The 25,730-nt window shown below is 43.4% G+C and overlaps 1 protein-coding gene across 2 annotated transcripts in view; it reads right to left on the bottom strand.

Annotated features, from left to right (window-relative positions):
- Positions 1 to 4,547: 4,547 nt before the first annotated feature.
- The window catches only part of LOC122555748 (erythroferrone-like), an 89,106-nt gene continuing 67,923 nt past the window's right edge, over positions 4,548 to 25,730 (bottom strand). For both annotated transcript variants that reach the window (XM_043701830.2, XM_043701831.2), the window contains one exon: positions 4,548 to 4,828. In XM_043701830.2, coding sequence (XP_043557765.1) covers positions 4,730 to 4,828 — 99 coding nt within the window. In that variant the 3' untranslated portion in view covers positions 4,548 to 4,729. The remainder of the gene's footprint in view (positions 4,829 to 25,730) is intronic.

The following is a 25,730-nucleotide window of genomic DNA, read 5'->3' as shown; positions in this document are numbered from 1 at the left end:
TATCACTACAGGCAATTTAGCATGGCCAATTCACCTAACGTGCACATTTTAGGACTGTGGGAGGAAACTGGAGCACCCAGAGGAAACCCAGGGAGAATGTGCAAACTCCACACAGTCAGTTGCCTGAGGCGGGAATTGAACCGGGGTCTCTGGTGCTGTGAGGCAGCAGTGCTAACCACTGTGCCACCGTGCCACTCACTCTTCTGTCTCCCTCATATCATTCCTGATGAAAGGCTTTTGCCCAAAACGTCGATTTTCCTGCACCTTGGATGCTGCCTGACCTGCTGTGCTTTTCCAGCACCACTCTAATCTAGACTCTGATTTCCAGCATCTGCAGTCCTCACTTTTGCCCTGTCTCCTTCATACTGTTTGGGAACTAGATATAACTCCAGTGGTGCAACTGCCCCCTTTACCTGGCTCAATTCAGCTGGCATGGACTATTGATAGCCTTTCTACTACATCATCTCTCCTCAAAGCTGTGGTTGTTAAACCAATATCATTACACCCTTTTTATTATTCTCCTCTCCATTCTACCTGAAATCCCTGTCCTGGTAGAATAGTTTAGTCAGTTTATAAATGAAATACATCCTTAGTGAGCCACAAGTTGGAATCCAATTCATGAAAGTTTATATATAAAACAACTGGGGGTTCTCGTGGTACAATGGTAGTGAGTCAAGAGTGTGGTGCTGGAAAAGCACAGCAGGTCAGGCAGCATCCAAGGAGCAGGAAACTCGACACTGTGGGCAAAAGCCCTTCGTCAGGAATGTATCAGTGTCCCACCTTCCCTAAACATTGCTAATAATTTCCACCTGTCCTATCAATTCTGTTTAATATATTGAAAAATTAGATGGAATTAGCCTCAAGCTTCTAAATTCCAGGCAACTTAACCCAGATTTGTGCAATCTCTGTTCCTAATTGAACATTTTTAGCCCAAGTATGACCATGCTAAGACATAAACAGAAATTGTTGGAAAAGTTCAGTAGGTCTGGCAGTATCTGAGGAGAGAAGTCAAAGCAATGTGTCAGGTTGCGTGACCCTTCCTCAGAACTGGGTCAAACTCACCCAAAATGTTAACTCTAATTCTCTCCACAGATGCTGCCTGACCTGCTGAGCTTTTCCAGCAATTTTTATTTTTGTTTCTGATTTTGAGCACATGCAGTTATTTTGTTTTTTGTGCTGAACCCAAGCTCTTTCCCTCCAACGCTGACACATCAGCCTGAAAGTGAGGTGCCCAGAGCTGAACATTATTTTCCAGGTACATTCTAAACAGGGTCAAAGAGTGTGGTGCTGAAAAAGCACAGCTGGTCAGGCAACATCCAAGGAGCCGGAGTATCCACGTGTCAGGCATAAGCCCTTCATCAGGAATCAGGCTTGTGAGCCAAGGGGTCTGAGTGATATATAGGATGGGGGGAGGGGGTTGGGGGAAAGGTAGCTGGGAATGTGATAGGTAGGTGAAAGGTGGGATAAAGGAGATAGGTTGGAGAGGAGGGTGGAGCAGGCGGGTGGGAAGGGAGATGGACAGATAGGATGGTTGAAGGGGGCGATGCCAAGTTGGAAGTTTGGGACTGGGATAAGGTGGGGGCAGGGGAAATGGGGAAACTGGTGAAATCTACATGGATCCCGTGTGGTTGGAGAGTCCCAAGGTGGAAGATGAGGCGTTCTTCCTCCAGATGTTGGGTGTTTTGGGTTTGGCGATGGAGGATGCCCAGGACCTGGATGTCCTTGGCTGGATTGGGAGGGGGAGTTAAAGTGTTCAGCCACAGGGCAGGCTTTCCACTGTGTAAAAAACACACTTTTTTTTGGACTGAAGATTAAAAAGCAAGATACTGCTTAAGGCTGTGGTGGCTTTGGTTTTAAAAATCGAATTTAGTGAAGCACATTATGAATTGTGTACATGATGCTTCTCCCGAGAGCAATGAGAGCAAAAGCAAACATCACTGAGTTAATCAGTTCTGAATTAAGGGAGAATTGCTTAATAATTTGTTCTGATTGGTTCCTGACTAGATGACTGTGGCTTATGTGAAGCCAATGCAGCCTATGAACTAAAAGCATCAAAAAAGTTTCGCAGTCTCTCACTCTTCTCTATGGAGGTACTAGAACGTCTCCAGTGATAGCTGTTTTCCACTTACCTTTCTCTGCAAGTCTCTGTTGAAGGAGAAATAAAATATCTTTAAAGACACTGAAAGGACTAGTGAACGAAAGAGAGCATTATTGTAGAAGCAACCTTCTGTTAACAGCAAAGAACTAAAAGAAATCAGAAGAAAATGAAAGAAACAATAGATACAGCAATGGTCCAAGCTGGTGCTATCAAACTGTATTACCTTAATTATTTTGCGTTTCCACTTTTAAAATGCGTTGTCTGTCTTTATATGGAAGCACTAGCTTTCGGAGTGCTGCTCCTTCATCAGGTGGCTGTGGAGTATGATAAAGGAGATGGACTCCGACAGCCAGTGCTTCCAAATAAACCTGTTGGACTATAAGCTGGTGATGTGTGATTTTTAACTTTGTACACCCCAGTCCAACACCGGCATCTCCAAATCTTGTCTGTCTTTGTGAGTCAGTCTGTCTGTTTGTAAAGGGGGCAATTTAAGAAGGGATAGAGTTTAACTTTGAGAGTTGTAAGTTAGCAATTCTTATTTTCTAATTGCCATGGGTTAAACATTTTTTTCATAATAAGCAGTTATTTTCTTATGAAGCACAAAAACCAATGGTTTCTTTGAACCTGAGCTTGTCGGTCAAGTACATTGGGGATAATGTGGCTAAATAATTTCCTATTTCTGATGACTCCGGGAATAGTTTGACTTTACTTCCAGCACATTACCCCAGTGAGTCATGACTACAGCTGTCGCAAAACTTCTATCTCCTTCCATTCTAATCCTATAGATATAAGGATCAGTATTCCAATAGCCTTTCTTATTATTTTTTGTATAATTCCATATCACTTTAATAATTGTATGTGCATGAATTCCTCAGTGCCTTTGGACCGTCATTGTTTCTAGCTTCTCAACATTTCAAAAGTGTTCTGATCAATCCTTTTTATGTCCAAGGTGGATTTGCCTATTTTGGAATGCGTCTGTCACAGTGTGGCTTCAATATCTCTGCAAATGTTTTGCTTCCGTGTGTACCATTTAGCAGTGACTCCTACCCATGTTTCATCAGCAAACTTGAATATGTCCCTTTCTACCCTGACATAGACTTCACTAATTATCTATAGATGTCAATGGGATACGCCCAGTAACATCCTGCCACTTTACCTGAGAATAATGGATAGCCAGGAGTGAATTCCTGGCTGGAATCCAAATGAGGAATTCAGATGATTTATGGGTAGGTTACTGGTTATCTAGGAGTGAATAGCAGTTTGCAAAGTTCTGGTGTAATTAGCCTCCCTAGCCTTTAAGTCCTTTAAGACAAGCTGATGAGGTGCTGACTATTGCTGAGTTAGTCTGTGCATCTCACACTGGCCTTTCTTTTCAGAATGATGTTTATTAATGTTTTATCAACTCTACAGAACAAAGCAGCTTATACCAGGATGTGAGCATCGGGTCAGTCAGATCACAGCACCATTGGTGTTTGTACCAACCTTGCCGTCGGGGGCAGGCAAGGGAGGATTGAAAAATCAACTTGTCGCCATGTCAGCCACTTCAAAGCTCTTGTCTATCAGCTGACAGGCCAAACGATGGGCTTCCCTTTCCTCAGTTTGGTTCGGTTTCAGACCACACATCCCATCAGAAATCCCAACCCTTCACCCACCAAATCCCACTCCCAACTCCCAAGACTGTCATCTCCATGATCTATTTGGGAGCCCCCCCCCCCACCTACTCTTTTTTGTTTCAACCAAACCCAATTGAAAGCCAAAGCTCAGACACTGAGCAATACGATGCAAAACTCAACCAATTTATGATTTATAATGAATTATTTCTAAGCTCCTAACATCCCCCCTCCCCCACCACTTTGCCAGATCTAACACTGACCATCTTGCCCACTTAGTGTGGGAATGGTTGTAGAGTTGGGCCACACAGGCAGTAGAATATGGGCTGGGATCTATCTCCTAACACCATTCTCTTTCACTGGGGAGGAAGCCAGCTTAAGATTCATTGCCAACATACAGACTTCAGATTCTTTCCCCTTCTACATTCTTCTCTAAGAGCCAGAGACAAAAACAACACATTTGGAAAAGGTGAGGCAAATTCTGAGGCAGTATGCATTGAATTGTTTTAAAATATAGGGAATGGATAAGTTTTGGGATTTGCAGCTTTTCAGGGAGAGTGGGAGAATGTCCTACTTTTTAAACAGTCCCCACGCTTGTGAAATGGGCATTGAATGGCCGAGTTTGCGAAAATGCAGCTCCTTATTTTAAAGATACATCCAGGGTTGCAAGCAAATTTCAAGTCATCTTCTGATCATCAAGAGCTTTGAAATACAATGATATTATATTCCCAACAGTAGACAGTCACTCAGGGAAAATATTGTCATTTGAAACAAATACACGAAAAGAAAGATTTCTCCAGAATATCCCCAGAGGTCCATGACACGCACACAAAAAAAAATTCTGGTTAATGTCTTTATTGCCCCCGAGTGCTCTTTGCTATCTGCCCTCCCCACTGCAGGAGTAAATTCATGGGCGATGCGATATTGCAGGGGACGGATTGGCAAAGGGAGTCTTAACGTGGGAGAGAAGGAGGAGAGAAGGGAGTCGAGCAGGTCCAAGGATCCATTCCACTGGCTGCCTCTACGTGCCCAGGAAGATCCCTGTGAAATCCGAGCCACTTCGGATGGTGACAGCAAAACCAGATCTGTTGTCAACGAAGACAGAGATATACTGCATGGCCTGTGGAGAGAACAGAATTGTCAGGACCAGTGAACCCCAACTCAGTCACCCTCTGCTTCCCACTGTAACTGTTTGTGCAACACGTCTTCCCCTGTTACTGCATTTCCAGTCAGGCTGATGCTGTTAACAAGTAATAGGTACAGCTCAGTGCTAATTGAACATAATACAACAAGCATGCACAGAATGGGTTCAGCCCCCATTACGAACACAGAACACTCTGCCATTTTGTTTTGCTCTTTAACAACTAAAATACATCAGTGAGTTGGAAAAGAAATGGAGCTGAAATTAAAAACGGAGAAATCTGAAGTAATGCATATTTGAATGACAATGAAGGGGAGGCAATCTCAATCAAATGGTCCAATTCCAAAGGGAGTTAGGAACATAGTGACATATAACTTTGATGGTGTTTGACAAACCTGGTATTATGCTCTATTGATTGAGACATAGGATATGATGGGAGACATGTGGAGGAGATTTACCCAAATAGTGATGAGGATGAGAGACTGGTGAAACTGGGGCTGTATCCCTCACAGCAGAGGAAGTTAAAGAGAGATTTCATAGAAGAACTGAAAGTTCTGAATGATTTTGACAAAGTAAGCAAAAAAAGGAGGTTTTTGCATTGGAATGAGGGTCAGTACTTATATGACGCAGAGTTAAGGCAATTGTCAAAAGAGTAAGAGGGGATGTAAGGCCAAAAAAAAGATGCCCTGTCTGGAAGCAGTTTCAGTAGTAGCCTTCAAAATATGATTTGGCTTTAGACTTGAAAAGGAAAATATTGCAGCAAAGAGCAAGGGGAGTAACATTAATTTGTAAGGTTGAAGGAGAGTACGTATCCCTGTAGGTAATGAGCCAGAAATCGTTGAAGCCATTCTGTCACACAACAGAGGATCTATAGTGGACACCGTAGGAACTCAGGGACAGGAGTGGGCCATTCAGCCCCTCGAGCCTGTCCTGCCATTCAATGGCTGATCTGTGACCTAACTCCATGCACTTACCTTAGCCTGGATCTTAGATTTTTTTTGTCTACTTTCGCCAGTTACATCAAGTTTTTCGGAGGGATTTTGCTGTGAGGCCAAGGAATATTTCTCACTGTATCTTCCCAAACTTGCCTTATTAACTACCTATTCTGCCGCTGTGGTGTCTCTCGTGACTGACTTATTCCCCATTTTACCACATGCTGTTCTGAGAACACCTCGCCACTCAGGAGACATCTGCTGCAAGATTGGCATCCCTTGCCTGTACCACTTTGAAAGGCCACTGTGCATGCGGACAAGTATTGGCAATTGGCTGTTGTCCCACACTGTCAATGTAATGGCACAGCGGCCACAAAACCAGAAGACTCACGGTGCATTTGGCACTCCCTTGCACATACAACCACATCTCTTATCCCAGCTATTGTTTAACCATCAGGTCATACAGTTTGCCTGCCCTTCACTACATCTGGTCTAAACACCCACTCTAAGTGGCTCTTTCCTCCCCGACACCTACAGCCTGTCATTGTCACAAAGGAGAGTAACTGGACAATTCTGAACATTTCCCTCCCATAATGCAAATCAAAGACTAGCATCATTACCAATATAATTTAACATTCCACGATGGTCTGCTATTCCTCATTCCCGTCTATTGGAAGTGGATATCAATCAGGTTCTATCTGGCTTGTGGATTCTGAAGTCGCTGTGTTTCTCACTGTCCTTGGCTTCCTCCTCAGAAGATGACTCTCATTCTCCCCCCTAGCCATTCCTCAGTCTCCATTATATCCCCATTGTTGCCAGCTGCAGAGCACACTACGTCAAGGCAATGCAGCACACTCTATTAGGATTAAAGCCGACATTAACCCCTCCCCTCTTCTCGGATGGTCCATGCACTGGAACCAAATCTTCAGCAGCCCTATCGTCTGCTCCACCATGGCCCTGCTGAAAGCATTGTATCTGTGCTCCACATTGGCACAGTGGTTAGCACTGCTGCCTCACAGCGCCAGAGAACCGGGTTCAATTCCCGCCTCAGGCGACTGACTGTGTGGAGTTTGCACATTCTCCCCGTGTCTGCGTGGGTTTCTTCCGGGTGCTCCGGTTTCCTCCCACAATCCAAAAATGTGCAGGTTAGGTGAATTGGCCACGCTAAATTGCCCGTAGTGTTAGGTGCAGGGGTAAATGCAGGGGAATGGGTCTGGGTGGGTGCGCTTCGGTGGGTCGGTGTGGACTTGTTGGGCCGAAGGGCCTGTTTCAACACGGTAAGTAATCTAATTAGTCAGGAGGCTTGAGCAAAGATGTCATGAGCCATGGTCATAGCCATGGCCCTTGTCCCCCAGTAACCAGCCTTGTCAGGACCCTCAGGCTCAGTGGGGACATAAAATTGTTCTAGGGTGTAAGAGTCATGGCAGATGCCAGGGTAGCAGGCACACACTTCCAGGAAGTGATAATAGTGATCAGAACTTTCACAGATGGCATTTGTCACCATCCTGATGCATTTGTCTATGCACAACTGAGAGATGCAACACAGTTCTCCCACTGCTCTCGGAAAGGGGCCAGTTGATGTTCAAAGCGGCAGTCACTGGGAGAGGGTAGCCTCCTACTCCTGAAGCCCTTAGGGCCCACTCCAGCTCTGTGCCCTGGTACATGTGAAGCCATTGTTGGCACTGCGTCTCACTCATACCCTGGAAATATAGCAGAAGGGGTGAAACCCTGTGGTCTTCCTCTGGGCCCTGAGGGGCTCTGCTGTAGTGACCTTCCCCTGAACCTGGTGCTGCTTGGCCTTCACAGTGACCCGCTTCTGCTCCTGGGCTTGTCATAGAGATGTCCAGCATGGAAACAGACCCTTCGCTCCAATTCATCCATGCTACCTGATATCCCAACCCAATCTCGTCCCATTTGCCAGCACTTGGCCCATATCCCTCTAACCCCTTCCTATTCATATGCCCATCCAGATGCCTTTTAAATGCTGTCATTGTACCAACCTCCACCACTTCCTCTCATTTCATTAAATACATGCTCCACTCTCTGTGTGAAAAAGTTGCCACTTAAGTCCCTTTTATATCTTTCCCATCTCACCCTAAACCTATGCCTTCTAGTTCTGGACTCCTGACACCAGGGAAAAGACCTTGTCTATTTACCCTATCCATGCCCTCATGATTTTATAAACCTCTATAAGGTCACCCCAACTCCAAACTTAATGCTCTGACCAATAAAGGAAAGCATACCAAATGCTTTCTTCACTATCCTATCTACCTGTGACTCTACTTTCAAGGAACTATGAACCTGCACTCCAAGGTCTCTTTGTTCAGCTGATAACTGACTGTGACTAAGCCCAGGACTTTGTGCAGACTGTGCCCATGACTGATTGTACCTCCTGAAAGACAGTGGCTCCTCCGCAATTGGAGTGAGGATGAGCTCCCATCCAGTTTGCAATATGGTCATTTTGTTGAGTAAACAGGGTGGCACGGTGGTCAATTCCACCCTCCCATTACTGTCGGTGTAGAGGTTGCTCATTCTCCTGCATCTGCTCTGGGTGCTCCGGTTTCCTCCCACTGTCTAAAGATGTGCAGGCAGGGTGGGTTAGCCATGGGAAATGCAGGGTTACAGGGATGGGGTAGGGAGGACGGTCTGGATGGGATTCCCTTTGGATGGTGGGTGTCGACTCAATGGGCCGAATGGCCTGCTTCCGCACTGTAAGGATTCTACAGTTTTATGATTCTAAACGTACGTTGTGTACATCAGCTGACACATGCTGCAGCGTTAGATTGACATTTTGATGTCCCTCTCGTGAAGAGAACATCTCAACCCGGAGAGATCCCGGGGGGGGGGGGGGGGGGGGGGTTCCTGTGAAGCAGCCCGTGTCTGTACCAAAAAGCTTGTCAGCACGGCAGTGCTGGAAGCCTTTAGCTCTGGCTGAACTGCCAACATACTAACCACTATAGCATTGCAAGCCAAAGCGCGGAAGCTGTGAGTAAGCAAGTAGGCGCTAAGTGAACAAGCGCTAAGAAAGCAAGCAGGCAGCCCTGGTGCAATCTGTGGCTGTCTCTGCACTGTTTCCTTGCTGCAGCCTTTCAGTGCCAGTTGTTGTGATCCTAAGTGTCCTGCAACTGGATCAGAGAGGTGTCTTGAAGATTGTAAGGGGTTAGTAGACTGGTCAGATGGCAGTATCCAAAGATGAGGGATGTGCGTGGTTGTGCCTGTTGATCGTGCCCTGAGATGGCAAGCTACAAAGAGCCAGCGGCGATCTGAGATCACCAGGTGCCCGGTCTGACCGCCATGTCAAGAATTCTTGTCATCTAGCTTCCTCATCACGCTTAGTAAGATAGCAAGCTCAATGTACATGAGGTGAGTTATGGAATCAAGCAATGGTCTCCTTTGATGAACAACTGTTCGGCAAATGCCCAATTGCTCCAGAAGGTGAGACCGGCATCGCAGGACTTAGAAGAAGAATCCCCACTGTGTGGAAACAGGCCATTAGGCCCAACAAGTCCACACCTACCCTCCGAAGAGTAACCTACCCAGACCCATTCCCCTACCCCCACTACTCTATATTTACCCCCGACTAATGGTCCTAGCCTACATATCATTGAACACTATAGGACACTATAGGCCAGTTCATCTAACTTGCACATCTTTGGATTGTGGGAGGAAACTAGAGCACCCAGAGGAAACCCACTTAGGCATGGGGAGACTGTGCAAACTCCACACAGACAGTCACCAAAGGCTGGGATCAAACCCGGTGCTGTGAGGCAGCAGTGCTAACCACTGAGCCACTGTGACTTGTTGTGTGATTCTGCCAAAAATCCTGACATAACCCATATCACTCCAGCCCTTATAAGATTCCACTCCTTGTAAACAGAAATACACTATTGTCTCATATGCTGCAACTCAGGCATGTTGCAGGGTGAACTCCACTGATGGTACTAAATGGGAGCAATTCACTCTCTGTTATGGGATGATGAACTGTGTTTCAGTACAGGAGAAATTGAGGACTGCAGGGACTGGAGATCAGAGTCAAAAGCTGTTGACATTTTGCACATTCCTGATAAAGGGCTTATGCCCGAAATGTTGATTCTCCTGCTCCTGCTCCTCGGATGCTGCCTGACGAGCTGTGCTTTGCCAACGCCACACTTTTCGACTCCGTGTTTCAGTACAGTCCATTCTGCTATAACGTGCATTTCCTCAATGCGAATTGGCTATAATGCAATTGGAGGATTTAGGCTATTAGTTGTAGCATGCAAACTTTCCTTATCTGTCTTGGTTATGACACTATTTCGGTCCCATTGGTTTAAATGGTGCTGCTATAACGCAATTTTCTTATAACGTGGGTTCACATGGTAATGGAACAGACTGTATCCATTACTGTGCAAGTACAGTTCCCAAAATATTTGTATATTAAAGTGAAGACAGATTCAATGGGTGTTAAGTATTGTGGCCACAAATTTAACCTAACTTGGCGGAATGGGGCACAGTCATGTTGGAATCATGCCTGTTTTACATCCAACAGACTTTATTCTTCATAGAGTTATTGGGATGCACAGCATGGAAGTAGACTCTTTGGTCCAACTTGTCCATGCCGACCAGATATCCTAAATTAATCTACTTCCATTTGCCAGCAGTTGGCCCATAGCATTCCAAACACTTCCTATTCATGAACCCATGTAGATGCCTTTTAAATGTTGTAATTGTACCCATCTCCACCACTTCTTCTAGCAGTGCATTTCATACATTCACCACTGTCTGCAAGAAAAAGTTGCCCCTTAGGTCCTTTTTAAGTCTTTTCCCTTTCATCTTAAACCTGTGCCCCTTAGTTTTGGACTCCCCTACCTAGGATAAACCCTACCTTGTCTATTTACCCTATTCATGCCCCTCTTGATTTTATAAACCTCTGTAAGGTCACCCCTCAGCCTCTGATGCTCCAGGGAAAACAGCCCCAGCCTATTCAGCCTCCCCCCCAATGCTCAAACCTTGGCAAAATCCTTGTAAATCTTTTCTCAACCCCTGCAAGTTTAACATCTTTCCTGTAGCCGGGAGACCAGAATTAAATGCAGTATTCCATAGATTTCATTGAAAAATAAAAGCAGATTGGGTATATAATGGATACACAACCATTTCCTGTCTGAGTGAGATACAAAATTGTTACTTCAACAATTTATGGCCTATGAAGTTGGCAGAGGTTTTCCTGATCTCCTACTATAACCTTTGTAGACAGACCGTCCTCAAAAACATAGAACATAGAACGTTATAGCGCAGTACAGGCCCTTCAGCCCTCGATGTTGCGCCGACCTGTGAAAATAACCTGATGCCCGTCTAACCTACACCATTCCATTATTATCCATATGTCTATCCAATGCCCATTTAAATGCCCTTAATGTTGGTGAGTCTATTACTGTTGCAGGCAGGCCGTTTCCCGCCCCTTACTAATTTCTGAGTGAAGAAACTCCCCTGATATCTGTCCTAAATCTATCACCCCTCAATTTAAAGCTATGTCTCCTCGTGTTAGCCTTCACCATCTGAGGAAAAAGGCTCTCACTGTCCACCCTATCTAACCCTCTGATTATCTTATACGCCTCAATTAAGTTACCACTCAAACTTCTCTCCAACGAAACAGCTTTAGTTCCTTCAGCCTTTCCTCATAAGATCTTCCTTCCATACCGGTAACATCCTAGTAAATTTCCTCTGAACCCCTTCCAAAGCTTCCACATCCTTCCTATAATGCGGTGACCAGAACTGCACGCAATACTCCAGGTACAGCCTTACCAGTGACTTGTAAAGCTGAAGCATGACCTCATGGCTCTGAAACTCAATCCCCCGACCAAGAAACACTGACACACCATATGCCTTCTTAACAATCCTATCAAACTGGGTGGATTTATGCACCTGGATACCGAGATGTTTCTGATCATCTACACTGCCAAGAATTTTAGCATTAGCCCAGTACTCTGCATTCCTGTTACTTCTTCCAAACTGAACTACCTCACACTTTTCTGCATTAAACTCAGTTTGCTACTTCTCAACACAGTTCTGCATCTTATATATGTCCCTCTGTAATCCACAATATCCTTCAGCACTATCCACAACTCTGCCTACCTTAGTGTCATCTGCAAATTTACTAACCCATCCTTCTACCCCACATACAGATCATTTATAAAAATGACAAACAGCAGTGGTCCCAAAACAGATTCTTGTGGCACACCACTGGTAACTGAGCTCCAGGATGAGCATTTCCCATCAACCACCACCCTCTGTCTTCTTTCAGCTAGCCAATTTCTTATCCAAACTGCTAAATCACCTTCAATCCCAAAACTCCTTATTTTGTGCAATAGCCTACCATGTGGAGTCCATATACACCACATCAACCGCCTTACCTTCATCCACTTGTTTTGTCACCTTCTCAAAGAACTCAATAAGGTTAGTGATGCACGACCTCCCCTTCACAAAACCATGTTGACTATCTCTAATCAGATCATTCCTATCCAGATGACTATAAATCCTATCTCTTATAACCTTTCCCAAAACCTTACCCACAACCGAAGTAAGATTCACTGGCCTAGGGTTATCCCGACTTCCCTTCTTAACCAAGGAAACAACATTTCCTATCCTCCAGTCTTCTGGCATTACTCCTGTTGACAATGATGACATAGAGATTGAAGCTAAAGGCTCTTCAATTTCCTCCCTGGCTTCCCAGAGAATCCGAGAATAAATCCCATCTGGCCCTGGAGTCTTATCTAATTTCAGATCTTCCAAAGTTGCTAAAACCTCCTCTTTGTCAACCTCGATCCCATCTAATCTAGTTTCCTATATCTCCATATTCTCACTAACATTTCTCTTTTTCAATGTGAATACAGACAAAAAGTATTCATTAAGCGCTTCCCCATGTCCTCAGATTCCACACACAACTTTCCACTACTATATTTGATTGACCCTAATCTTACTCAAGTCATTCTTTTATTTCTGATATATCTCTACAAGGCCTTTCCTTGATCCTATCTTTTCCTTGATCCTATCCGTCAAAAACTTCTCATATCCCCTCCTGACTCTTCTTAGCCCTCTCTTTAGATCATTTCTGGCTAACTTACATTTCTCAAGCCCCCTAGCTGACAATTACCTCCCTGCCTGGTAGGTATATAATTATCAAGGACCTACAGTAGCTGTTTCTTGAGTAAGCTCCACATTTCAAGTGTGACCATCCCCTGCAGTTTCCTTCCCCATTTGATGCATCCCAAATCCTGCCTAATTGCATAATAATGACCTTTCCCCCAGCTATACCTCTTTCCCTGTGTTATATACCCATCCCTGCCCATTGCTATTGTAAACATATGGTCACTACAGCCAAAGTGCTCACCTACCTCCAAATCTAACACCTGGCCGGGTTCATTCCCAAAACCAAATCCAATATGGCATCTCTCTTTGTTGGCCTGTCTACATACTGTGTCAGAAAACCCTTCTGCACACATTGAATAAAAACTGACCCATCTAATCTTGTTGAACTATAATATTCCCAGTCAATATTGGGGAAGTTAGAGTCCCCCATAACAACTACCCTGTTACTCTCGCTCCTATCGAGAATCATCCTTGCTATCCTTTCCTCTACATCCCTGGAACAATTCAGAGGCCTATGGAAAACTCCCAACAGGGTGACCTCTCCTTTCCTGTTTCTAACCTCAGCCCAAACTACCTCAGTGGATGAGTCCTCAAAAGTTCTCTCAGCCGCTATAATACTACCCTTGATTAACAATGCCACACCTCCACCCCACCCCATTCCCCCCCACACCCCTCAACCCCAGCGCACCTTTTACCATCATCTCTGTTCTTACTGAAACATCTAAATCCCAGAATCTGCAACAACCATTCGTGTCCCTCCTCTCGCCATGTCTCTGAAATGGCCACAACATTGAAATCCCAGGTACCAACCCATGCTGCAAGTTCACCCACCTTATTCTGGATGCTACTGGCAATGAAGTACACACATTTCAAACCAACATCCTAATTGCTGGTGTCCTGTCACGACCTTGCAAACCTATCCCTGACCTCATTACCCTCAACCTCCTGTACATTGGAACTACAATTCAGGTTCCCATTCCCCCTGCTGCATTAGTTTAAACGCACCCCCACCCCACCAAAGAGTGTTAGCAAATCTCCCCCCCCCCCCAGGATATTGATACCTTCTGGTTCAGGTGAAGACCATCCTGTTTGTAGAGGTCCCAACTTCCCCAGAAAGAGCTCCACTTATCCAAGAATCCAAAACCCTCCATCTCTGTCGGCACATGTTCACTCCGCTGTCTCCCTATTCCTCACTTCACAAGCATGTGGCACGGGCAACAAACCAGAGGTAACAACTCTGTTTGTTCTAGCTCTCAGCTTCCACCCCCAGCTCCCTGAATTTCTGCCTTAGATCCCCACCTTTCTTCCTACCCATGTAATTGGTGCCTCTGTGGACCACGACTTCGGGCTGCTCCCCCTCCCCCTCAAGGATCCTAAAAACATGATCAGAGACATCAAGAACCCTGGCACCTGGGAGGGAACACGCCAATCGTGAGTCTCTCTCATTCCCACAAAACCTCCTATCTGTTCCCCCTAACTATGGAGTCCCCAATGACTAAAGCTCTGCTCCTCTTCCTCCCTTCACATCTGAGCAACAGGGACAGACTCTGCTCCAGAGACCTATGCCCCATTGCTTACCCCTGGTAAATCGCACCCCCTCCCCACCCCCCAATTGTATCCAAAATGGTATACTTGTTGTTGAAGGGAACCCCTACCACAGGAGATCCCTGCACTGCCTGCTGGTTTCCTTTCCTACTCCTGACAGTAATCCATCTACTTCACGTGGCTGTGGAGTAACTACCTCCCTGTAACTCCTCTCAAAAACCCCCTCCGCCTCCTGAATGATCCAGCTCCAGCTCCAGTTCCCTAACACGGTTCTCGAGGAGCTGGAGTTGGGTGAACTTCCCACAGATGAAGTCAGCAGGTACACTCGAGGTGACCCTTACCTACCTCATACTGCAGGAGGGGCAATGTCAGTGAAATTGGTATTTAGGCAGAGTTGGAACTACAAAGCACTCCTAAACTCAAATGAGGAAAGTTCAACATTGAAAAGGTTGCATTCCCATCATGTCTTCATGTTTTGTACAATGCTGCTCAGTTACAAGGCAAGTTATCTTGTGCTATCTAAAGACAGTCCTATCTAATAGTGATGGAATGCAGAAAGGCATCACAGTCTGATCAAATCACAGACCAAAATACTGCGCTGATTGAAATCTCACTTAAATACATTCTACTCTTTCTGTCACACATCATTACAGATATACTGGCAACAAGCAGCCTCAGCAAAGAATAAAGCATAACCTGGGTGTATATGATTGCTGTCATTTACAAAAAGACTGTACATTATATATCCCAGGGCAATGAACATATGGTATTAGTTTGTAAGAATACACATTTTTAAACAATAGCGATTATTTGTAACCTGCGGCTCAGTTAGTAGAGTTGTCACCTCTGAATTAGAACACTGTGGTTTCAACTCCCACTGCACTCCATGACACTGCAATCCTGCTGCTATAAAGTCTGTGTCATTTGACTCTGTTCCACAACCACCTGATGAAGGAGCAGTGCTCTGAAAGCTAATGCTTCCAAATAAACCTGGTGTTGTGTAATTTTTAACTTTGTCCACTCCAGGCACCTCTAAGTCAATGTTAAATACAGACTTGATGTTTCAATGCAGTGCTGAGGGAGGTCTGCACTGTTGGAGATGTTGTCTTTTAAGTTGAACATAAAACTGAGACTTGTCTATTTTCTCTAATTCTCCAATTTGACTACCTATTATAGTTTATTTTCCAATTAAAAGTATTTACAAGTCACAAACTAAAAGACTGAAAATATTTAAAAGTCAATATGTTGTACCTGCAAGATGGGGGAGCTATGGACCTCACTGTGGCTCATAGTGACCACATGTGTGGTAAAGTGTTTGTTGCTTAAGGAACTCTGCCACAGAGTTGCTGAGTTGGAGTCTGAGCTTTGTCGACTGTGACACATCAGGGAGGGGGAGAGTCATCTGGATGCTGTGCTTCAAGAGGCAGTCACACCCCTTAAATTAACTACTTCGACTTCAGTCAGTGATCAGCGTCAGAAGGGTATCACTATAAATGAGGCAGGTAGAGAAATCCAGAGAAGGCTGAAAGATCTGAAGTTAGATAAATCACATAAATCAGATGGATTATCCTCTAGAGTTCTGAAGGAGATAGCTGAAGAGATTGTGAAGGCATTGGTGATCTTTCAGAAATTGCTGGAGTAAGGGAGGATCCCAGGAAAATAGTTAATGTAACACCCCTGTTTAAGAAGGTAGGGAAGCAGAAGACAGGAAACTATAGGCTGGTTAACCTGCCCTCGGTTGTTGGTAAGGTTTTAGAGTCCATTCTTAAGGATGAGATTTTGGAGTACTTGGAAGTGCAGGGTAAAATAGGATTGACTCAGCATGGCTTCATCAAGGAAAGGTCATGCCTGACAAATCTGTTAGAATTCTTTGAGGAGGTAACAACTAAATTAGACAAAGGAGAACCAGTGGACATGATCTGTTTGGATTTCCAGAAGGTCTTTGTCAAGTTGCTGGACAGGAGGCTGCTAAAGAAGATAATAGTCTATGATGTTCGGGACAAGGATATGATGTCAGAGGAGTGGCTGACTGGCAGAAGGCAGAGAGTGGGTATAAAGGGATCTTTTTCAGGATGGGCAGACAGTGACTAATGAAGTTCTACTGGGGTCAGTGTTGGGACCACAATTATTCACATATTGTTAACAATCTGAATGAAGAAACTGAGGGCATTGGAGTACAGGTGTGTTGAGGAAGCAGGGAGGCTGCAGAAGGACTTGGACAGGCTGGAAGAGTGGGCAAAGTAGTGGCGAGTAGAATATAATGTGGGAAAATGTGAGGTTATTCACTTTGGCAGGATGAATTGAGGCATCAAATATTTTTTAAACAGGGAAACTAAAGCAGAAAGGGACTTGGCAGTCCTAGTGCAGGATTTTCTTAAAGTTAACATGTGGGTTTAGCTGGCAGTTAGGAAGGCAAATGCAATGTTTGCATTTATTTCCAGAGGGCTAGAATACAAGAGCAGAGATGTACTGCTGAGGCTCTATAAGGCTGTGGTCAGGCTACATTTGGAATGCAGAGCAACCTCAATTATCCGAACATCGATTATCCGAATTTCGGATTATTCAAACAAGATCTCAAGGTCCCCAGTGCTTGGTTAAACTGTATTATCCGAACATTCGATTATCCGAACATTTGATTACCTGAACAAAATACTCCCCTCCCGTGTCTTTCGGATAATTGAGGTTACCCTGTATTGTGAGTAGCTTTACGCCCCCGTATCTAAGAAAGAACGTGCTGGCATTAGAGAGGAGCTTCCACTAGTAGAAGAGACAATGACCTGAGGCACAGTCCCTCAGAGTGAAGGGACAATCCTTTAGAATTGAGATGAGGAGGAATTTCTTCAGCTGTGGTTAATCTGTGGAACTCAGTACCACAGAAGGTTCTGGAGACTAAGTCGTTGATGGTATTTGAGACAGAGATAGGTTCTTGATTGGTAAGGGGATCAAGGGTTATGGGGAGAAGGCAGGAAAATGAGGTTGAGATCAGCCACATTTAAATGGCAGAGCATACTCAATGGGCCAAATGGTCTACATGTTATAGTCTTCTCAGGTGAATGAAAAAGATGCCGTTATTTCAAAGTACAGCAAGTCAGTTATCTGAAGTTTCTTGGCCAATATTCATCCATGAATCAATAGCACCAAAATAAAATGTTTTATCATTATCATATTGCTGTCTGTGGGTATTTGCTATGTCTGGTTTGGCTGCTACATTCCCAATTATAGAGGTCACTTACACTTCAAAAGAATGTCATTGGATAAGGAATTCTGGGATGTTATGAGGAGTTCATGAAAGGCAACAAAGAAATGCAGATCCTATTTTAATTTTGAATAATTTGTTTTTTCCCACTTTCTGGCTATCAATCATTAAGGTGTTTTTCTCAACTGAGCCTCTGATCAGATATTCATTGGGTGATGTATTGTAAACATCCAACTAGTCTTGGTGCATTGATCTTATGGGTCACCATCTTGTTTGAAATCAGTTGGTTCTCCATCTCTATTGGGCTTGGAGTTCGAAGTTCACTCAAGAATGTTGGATAACTGTGTGAGTGCAGCCCTGGCCATACTGTGTCAGAGCCTGAGCTGCTGATTCTGAGCTGACGACTGCAAAGTAGGTTTTTGTCTTGAGCCTGTCATTGAGATTCCACAGCCCTAGAGAATTCCAAAGATTCATTATCCTACGAGTGTGAGAATCCCTGCTTATTCCAGTTCCCAAATGCCTCACTCCTTATCCTGGCTTTAAGTTTCCTGGTCCTAGAGTCACAAACCAGGGGAAACATCCGATCTACATTCAGTCTGTCATACCTTGTAAGCATTTTAAAAGCTTCAATCAGATCACCCTTCATTCACTGAAATGAGGGAATATAGATCCCGTTTCCTCTATCTCCTCGTAAACAACACCACTATTCCAGGGATTAATCTGGTGAATCTCTAATGCACTTCCTGTGTGGCAAGTATATCTCTCCTTAGATAACGATACCAAAACTGTACACAGTACTCCAGATGAGGTCTCACTGAGGCTGTATAAAATTGCAGTGAGCTATCTTTACTCCCATAATCAACTCCCCTTGTAATGAATGCCAGCATACCATTTGCCCTCCTAACTGCTTGCTGCCCCTGCTTTTAGTGATTTATGAACAAGGACACCCTCATCTCTTTGGACATTCACACTTCCAAATCTCTCACCACTAAAGAAATATTCTGCTTTTCCATCAAAGTAAATAAGTTCACATTTATTCACATTACATAGCCTGTTCAAGTCCTCCTGCATCCTCCTCGTAACTTTTGTTTCCATCTGGTTTGGTGTCATCACTAAATTTGAAAATATTACAAATGGTCCCCACATGCAAACCATTTATGTAAATCTGTTGCCAAAATACTGATCCTTGTGGTACCCAATGGAACCGCCTGCCATCTTGAGAATGATCTATTTATTTCAATGGTCTGTCTGTTAATCAATATTAGTTATATTCTCCTTAATCCCACAGGTCCCAATTTTATTTACTAACCTCCTTGTGGATCTAAAATGTATATCCTTCTGCAGTTCAAAAGGAAGAAGCTGATTGGTGAGTCCTGGTATTCTACAATTCAAATTGTAAAAAGTAGTTTTTAAAGTAATGGGATGGTAGGTCAGCATGGAGAAGTGGAAATGCATTCTGTGGTATATAGAGTCATAAAGTCATACAGCATGGAAACACCAAAGAGCTTCAGTCCAATCGTCCATGCCAACCAAGTTTCCCAAACTAAACTTGTCCCACTTGCCTGAGTTGCCATATCCCTCTAAACCTTTCCTATTCGTGTACCTGTCCAAATGTCTGTTAACTGTTGTAACTGTATCTGCATCTATTACTTCTTCTGGCAGTTCATTCCACACACAAACCACCCTCTGTGTGAAAAAGTTGCCCCTCACATCCCTTTTAAATCTTTCATCTTTCACCTTAAATTATGTCCCCTAGTTTTGAACTCCCCAACCCTTGGGTAAGGATTTTTGCTATTCACCTTATCTATATCCATCATGATTTCATTAACATCTATAAGGTCACCGCTCAACCTCTTACACTTCATTAAAAAAGTCTCAGCCTATCCAGCCTATCCTCATAACTCAAACTCTCCAGTCCCGGCAACATCCTGATAAATCTATTCTGAACCCTCTCCAATTTAATAATATCCTTCCTATAACAGGGTGATCAGAACTCCAAAAGTGGCCTCATTAACATCCTGGAGAACCTCAACATGATGCCCCAACTAGAGAGGGCACAGTGGTTCAGTGGTTAGCAAAGCTACATCACAGCGCCTGGGAGCCGGGTTCAATACCAGCCTCAGGTGACTGTCCGTGTGGAGTTTGCACATTCTCCCCATGTCTGCATGGGTTTCCTCCGCGTGATCCAGTTTCCTCAAACAGTCCAAAGATGAGCAAGTTAGGTGGATTGGCTGTGCTAAATTGCCCATAGTGTGCAGAGATGTGGAGGTTAGGTGGATTAGCCATGAAAATTGCAGGGTTAGACATACGTGGTGAGTCTGGATGGGATGCTCTGTGAAGAGTCAGTGTGGACTTGTTGGGTCAAATGGCTGTTCTCACTGTAGAGATTCTACGTACTCCCATACTCAAAGGTCTGGGCTTACTAAATACCTTCTTCACCACCCTGTCTATCTGTGATACAAATTTCAAAGAACTATGTACCTGAACCCTAGGTGTCTCTGATCAAAAACACGATGCAGGACCCTGCCATTAACTGTTTAAGTTCTGCCCTTTTTGTTTTACCAAAATGTAATACCTTACATTTATCCAAATTGAACTCCACCTGCCACTCCTCAGCCCATTGATCCCATTGATCAAGGTACCCATGAAATCATGGACAGAGCATTTTCTTCCAGTCAAGCGTGTCATGTTACAGCTTTACAAGATTTTGGTCAGGCCATGCTTAGAATATTATATCAATTCTGGTCTCCACATTACACAAAGAATGTGGCAGCTTTGGCCAGGGTGCAGAATAGGTTTTCCAGGATGCTGCCTGGATTAGAGGGTATGAGCTATAAGGAGAGGCTAGAAAAACTCAAGTTGTTCTTTTTTCTGGAGTAGCGGAAGCTGAGAGGAGACTTGAAAGAAGCCCATGAAATTATGAGATGCATAGAAAGGGTTGATGGTCAGAATCCTTTTCCCAGAGTTGAAATATCTAATACTAGACAACATGCATTCAAGATGAGAGAGACAAAGTTCAAAGGCGATGTGAGGGACAAGTTTTTTACACAGAGAGTAGTAGGAGTGTGGAATGCACTGCCAGTGGTGATGGTGGAGGCAGATATGATAGGGGTGTTTAAGAGTCTTTTAGATAAGCACATGAATATGCAAGGAATGGAGGGGTATGGACCAAGGCCAGGCAGAATGGATTAGTTTAATTTGGTGTCATATTTGGCACAACATCATGGGCCTGTTCCTGTGCTGTATTCTTCTATCAATGTTCTATAAGCACATATGCAAAAAATGGAAGAGGAATAAGTAGAACATCAGAGTGGGGGTTTTCGTGGCTCTCAATGTGACTCCAGGACAGTATATTGCTTCCCCAAATGGCTGCAGGACACTTACGTGGGGGAGGTGATCAGTCAGAGGTTGTGACCTATTTTGGTGTCAATAACAGGGGTAGAAATGAGGATAAGATCCTGAAAGCAGATTTCAGCGAGGTAAGTAGGTGATTGGAAGGCAGGACCTCTAAAGCAGGATTGCTCCCAGTCATCGGTGCTAGTGTGCATAGGAACAGGAGAATTGGGCAACGGAACATATGGCTGGGGCATCTGATTTCTCAGGCATTGTGAGCAGTTCTGAGAAAGATGGGACCTGTACTCCTGAACAGGATCGGGATAAATTTCACTGCAGGGAAATTTGCTAGTGCTGTTGGGGAGGGTTAAATTGGTAGGGCGATGGGAACCTAGAGAACATCCCGAGCAGGGAACGGGAGGCAGAAATTTAGTGAGTAGTTCTAAAAAATTGAAGAAGCAGAGGTTAAAAAGTGAACAGCACAGGAATTTGGCAGCATTAAATGAAAGGAATACAGCAAATAAAGCTGATAAGCTGAGGGCTCAGGTAGACACATAATTTCCTGAGGCACAAGTGGGTGCTGCAGATGCTAGAGGTTAAAGACAAGATTAGAATCAATAAACCTGACCTAGAGTCACATTGACAGGAATGATGCAGGACTATTGCCCGAAACGTCGATTTTCCAGCTCCTCGGATGTTGCCTGACCTGCTATGCTTTTCTAACGCCACTCTAATCTTGACATAATTACCTGAGATTGTTGCTATAATGGAAATTTGGCTTAAAGTGGAACAAAGAATGGCAGCTCAACATTCCTAGATATACAATTTTCAAAGAGGATAGAGAAAGAGATTAAAGCAAATAGCATTTTTGGTTAAAGAATCACTTATGGTTGTGAGGCGAGGTGATACTAAATGAAACATCAAATGAGGGCTGATGGGTTGTGCTCAGAAACAAAGAATAGGGGCAGCCATGTTGCTAGGCATGTTGTATAGATCCACAAATAGTGGCAGATTATTAATGGAGCAAATATTTAGATTCATTTCTGAGTGCAAAGACAATAGAACATTAATAGTTGAGAATTTCAACGAACCAGTATTAACTGAAATGCAGTGTGTAAGACCCAGAGGGCAAAACATTCTTGAACTGCTTTCAAGAGAATTTTTTTTAACCAGCACATAACATGCTCAAGAGCGATTCTAATATTAGTCTTAGGATTCAAAGCTGGGCAGGTGGATGAAGTTGTGATGGGTGATTATTTTTGGAGCTAGTGATCATAATACGTTTAGACTTAGAATCAGAGTGAAAAGGGACAAAAGTAAAACAGGAGTAAAAGTCGTACATTGGGGGAAAATACAGTTTATAATGCTGAGAGATGACCTGGCAAAAGTAGACTGATTAAAGCTACTGGAAGGAAGGTCAGTGACAAATCACTGGGAAGCATTCAAATGTGAGATTCTATGGGCACAGTGTAGATATGTGCTCATATTGTAATAGGATGGTACTGTCAAATCTAAAGCATACTGGATAAACTGGAGTAAGAAAATAGAGTTTGTGACAACCTTAAAGAAATGGAATTTTTTTGGAAGCTTAGAAGGGTTTAGAAAGTACAAGGGTGATATGAGAAAGGAAAATAGGAAAGTAAAGGGAGGATACAAAATTGTATTGGCTCGTAATGTTATGGGATGTCAGTACATTGAGAGCAAGAGGATGAATAAGGAAAGGGGAAAGCCTATCAGAGCAGCATGTGGTAAACCTGTGTGTGTATGCAGAAGATGTGGGCAGGGTTTTTAATGAATACCTTACCTCTGACTTCACAAAGGAGACAGAAGATGCAGACTTTCCATGGTTCTACATGTAGCACTGGTTTTTGTTTGTTTATGCTATGAGTGACATCCTGAAAAATCTTCAATGTGTTTCTCAGACATGATTTCCTTTTCATAAATCCATTTTGACTCTGCCCAACTTTCCCATTCTTTCTAAATTTTCAGTTATCACAGCCTTAAAATAATGGATTCTAACATTTTCCCAACTAATGCCAAGAATTACAAGTCTGTAATTCTTCACTCTCTCTCTTTCTCTATTCATAAATAGTGAAGTAACATTCAGTACCTTCCAGTCAGCAGGAACGATTCAAGAATCTATAGAATTATGAAAGGTAACCAGCAACTACTGCTTTTGGAGATTTATCAATGTTTAATTCAGCTCATTCCTAAAGTACAGTCTCTTCTTACTAATAATCCTTATTTTAGTACTTCAGTTACATTAGTCTTCTCGTATTTCAGGGGGATGTTCTGTATCTTGTATCTTTCTCCTTGAAGATAGACACAAAGTAACTGTTTAGTTTCTTTATCATTTCCCTGTTCTCCACTATAAAGTGCTCAGTTCCCATTTGTAATGGGTTCATATCCTACCCTTGTTAATCTTTTTTTTTCTTTCACACGCCAATTGAAGCTCTTATAGCCCTTCTTTACATTCTTCATTCGCTTGCATCCACATTATCTTTTCCCTTTCTCCTCAATCTCATTGTTCTCTTTTGCTAGGTCCTAAATTTCTGCCATTTCTTGGACTTTATGGAGTAAGTCGGCCAAATGCAGTTCAATGGAATACAGCTTTATCTAAGTACTTACCTAACGCAGAATTTTGCGAGAGAGGGAATCCAGCACAGTGAGGAAAGAGCTGTTGTTTTAGCTTTTTTTACAGAACAAGGAGTGTGAGCTAGAGTGGGAGACCTGAGAGCTGTGGTCCAAAAGGAAGCATTAGGTAGATGGTTTGTAATGAGTTTTAAGAATCTTTTCCTCTTTAAATTGCAACAATATTTTAAATTCAGACCAAGAAAGCATAAGTACTAAGAAATGTAAGCAGCTAAAACACAATCAGAACAGAGCAGCAGGATAGCATAGAAAGCAAGTAATGAAGGAAGACGGAATTTGCACATTCTCTCCATGTCTGCCTGGGTTTCCTCCAGGTGCTCCGGTTTCCTCCCACAGTCCAAAGATGTGCAGGTCAGGTGAATTGGCCATGAGAAATTGCCGTAGTGTTAGGTGCATTAGTCAGACGGAAATGGGTCTGGGTGGGTTACTCTTCGGAGGGTCGGTGTGGACTTGTTGGACTGCTTCCACACTGTAGGGAATCTAATCTAATCTAATCTCATCTAATCTAACCTAATCTAATCTAATCTAATATAATCTACATTAAAGACAAGGGAATAATTAGAATTTAGAATGAACAGCTTGAAAAGATGGTTTGAAGTAAATTGGATGGCAATTCTATTAAAAGTGAATTAAAATGTCTACATAGCAACAGACATCGTGACTACAATGAAACAGGAAATCTGGAGGTAATCATGCATTGGGAGGAACTGGACATAGTACTGATTATTGGGATATGCCCAATGAAAATTCAAAGCTGGGAATTAAACAGTGCAGAGTGTGATATATTTAGAAAAGATAGAGATAGCAAACATAAAGCTAAAGTCTCTGTATTTATCCAGGAAAACTCATGGCAATTGAAAATAGTAATGCAGTAAGTCAAAAATAGTATCCATATAGAAAAATATAAAAGATAGGGACAAAACAATCAAGCTATTAGCTGAAGATTACAAAGCACATAATAGTGGAAGGAAGGTTGTGGAAGAATTATGCAGACAGGCTGGAGAATTTAGTAAAAAGAATAATAATCAAGTGTGTTTTTTTTACATATGCATTGGTGAAATGTGACCCTCGCTGGCTGAGCCAGCATCTGTTCTCTGCTGAGAAGTTGATGTTGAGCTGCTTCCTTGAACTGTTGCAGTCCATGTTCTGTGGGTGAACCCACATTGCTGTTAGGAAGTGAGTTACAACATTTTGACCCAGTGACAGTGAAGAAACACCTATATTGTTGCGAGTCAGGATGGTAAGTGGTTTGGAAGGATCCTTGCGGGTACTTGTGTTCCGATGTATCTTCTGCCCTTGTCCATTCAGGTAGTCCTGTCATGGGTTTCAACTGCCCTGGTATTAACTGGGCATTTAAAGGGGATAAGTTAATGCATTCCTATTATATGTATTGGACTCTTTCCTAACCCAACAGGTGACCAAAAAACAACAAATGTATATTCAGTATTAAATCAAGTAATGGGGAAAGAACTACAGCAGACAAAAAAGAAAAGGTAGAGAAACATCTAGGCAGTAAGAACTATAACATAATATGCCTTTAAGATAATGATCAAGAAAAATATTACTGTGGCAAAATCCAAAGAATAAAGGATAAAATATTTTGATAGGCTGAGAATGCAACTTTGAAAAGTAAAATGAGCAACAATGTTGGCAAACAATGATCTAGAACAACAATGAGAAACATTTAAATCAACATTCATCAGAGTGCAGCAAAAGGAAAGAACAAATAAATCACAAGTGCATCTCCTTAGATGAATAAATGCATAGTGGAACAATTGGGGGTTAGATTAGATTATATTACAGTGTGGAAACAGGCCCTTCAGCCCAACAAGTCCACACCGACCCACCGAAGCGCAACCCACCCATGCCTCTACATTTACCCCCTACCTAACATTACGGGCAATTTAGCATGGCTAATTCAACTAACCTGCACATCTTTGGACTGTGGAAGGAAACCAGAGCACCCGGAGGAAACCCACACAGACACGGGGAGAATGTGCAAACTCCACACAGTCAGTCGCCTGAGGCGGGAATTGAAACGGGGTCTCAGGCACTGTGAGCACCACTGTGCCACCGTGCCGCCCTAGGATAGAGGCTTACA

The sequence above is a fragment of the Chiloscyllium plagiosum genome, unplaced genomic scaffold (assembly GCF_037043375.1).
Source record: "Chiloscyllium plagiosum isolate Xiang-an unplaced genomic scaffold, Cpla_swu_hap1 HiC_scaffold_13, whole genome shotgun sequence".
Lineage (NCBI taxonomy): Eukaryota > Metazoa > Chordata > Chondrichthyes > Orectolobiformes > Hemiscylliidae > Chiloscyllium > Chiloscyllium plagiosum.
The sequence above is the reverse complement of the archived record's forward strand: the minus strand, read 5'-3'. Positions and strand labels throughout refer to the sequence as shown.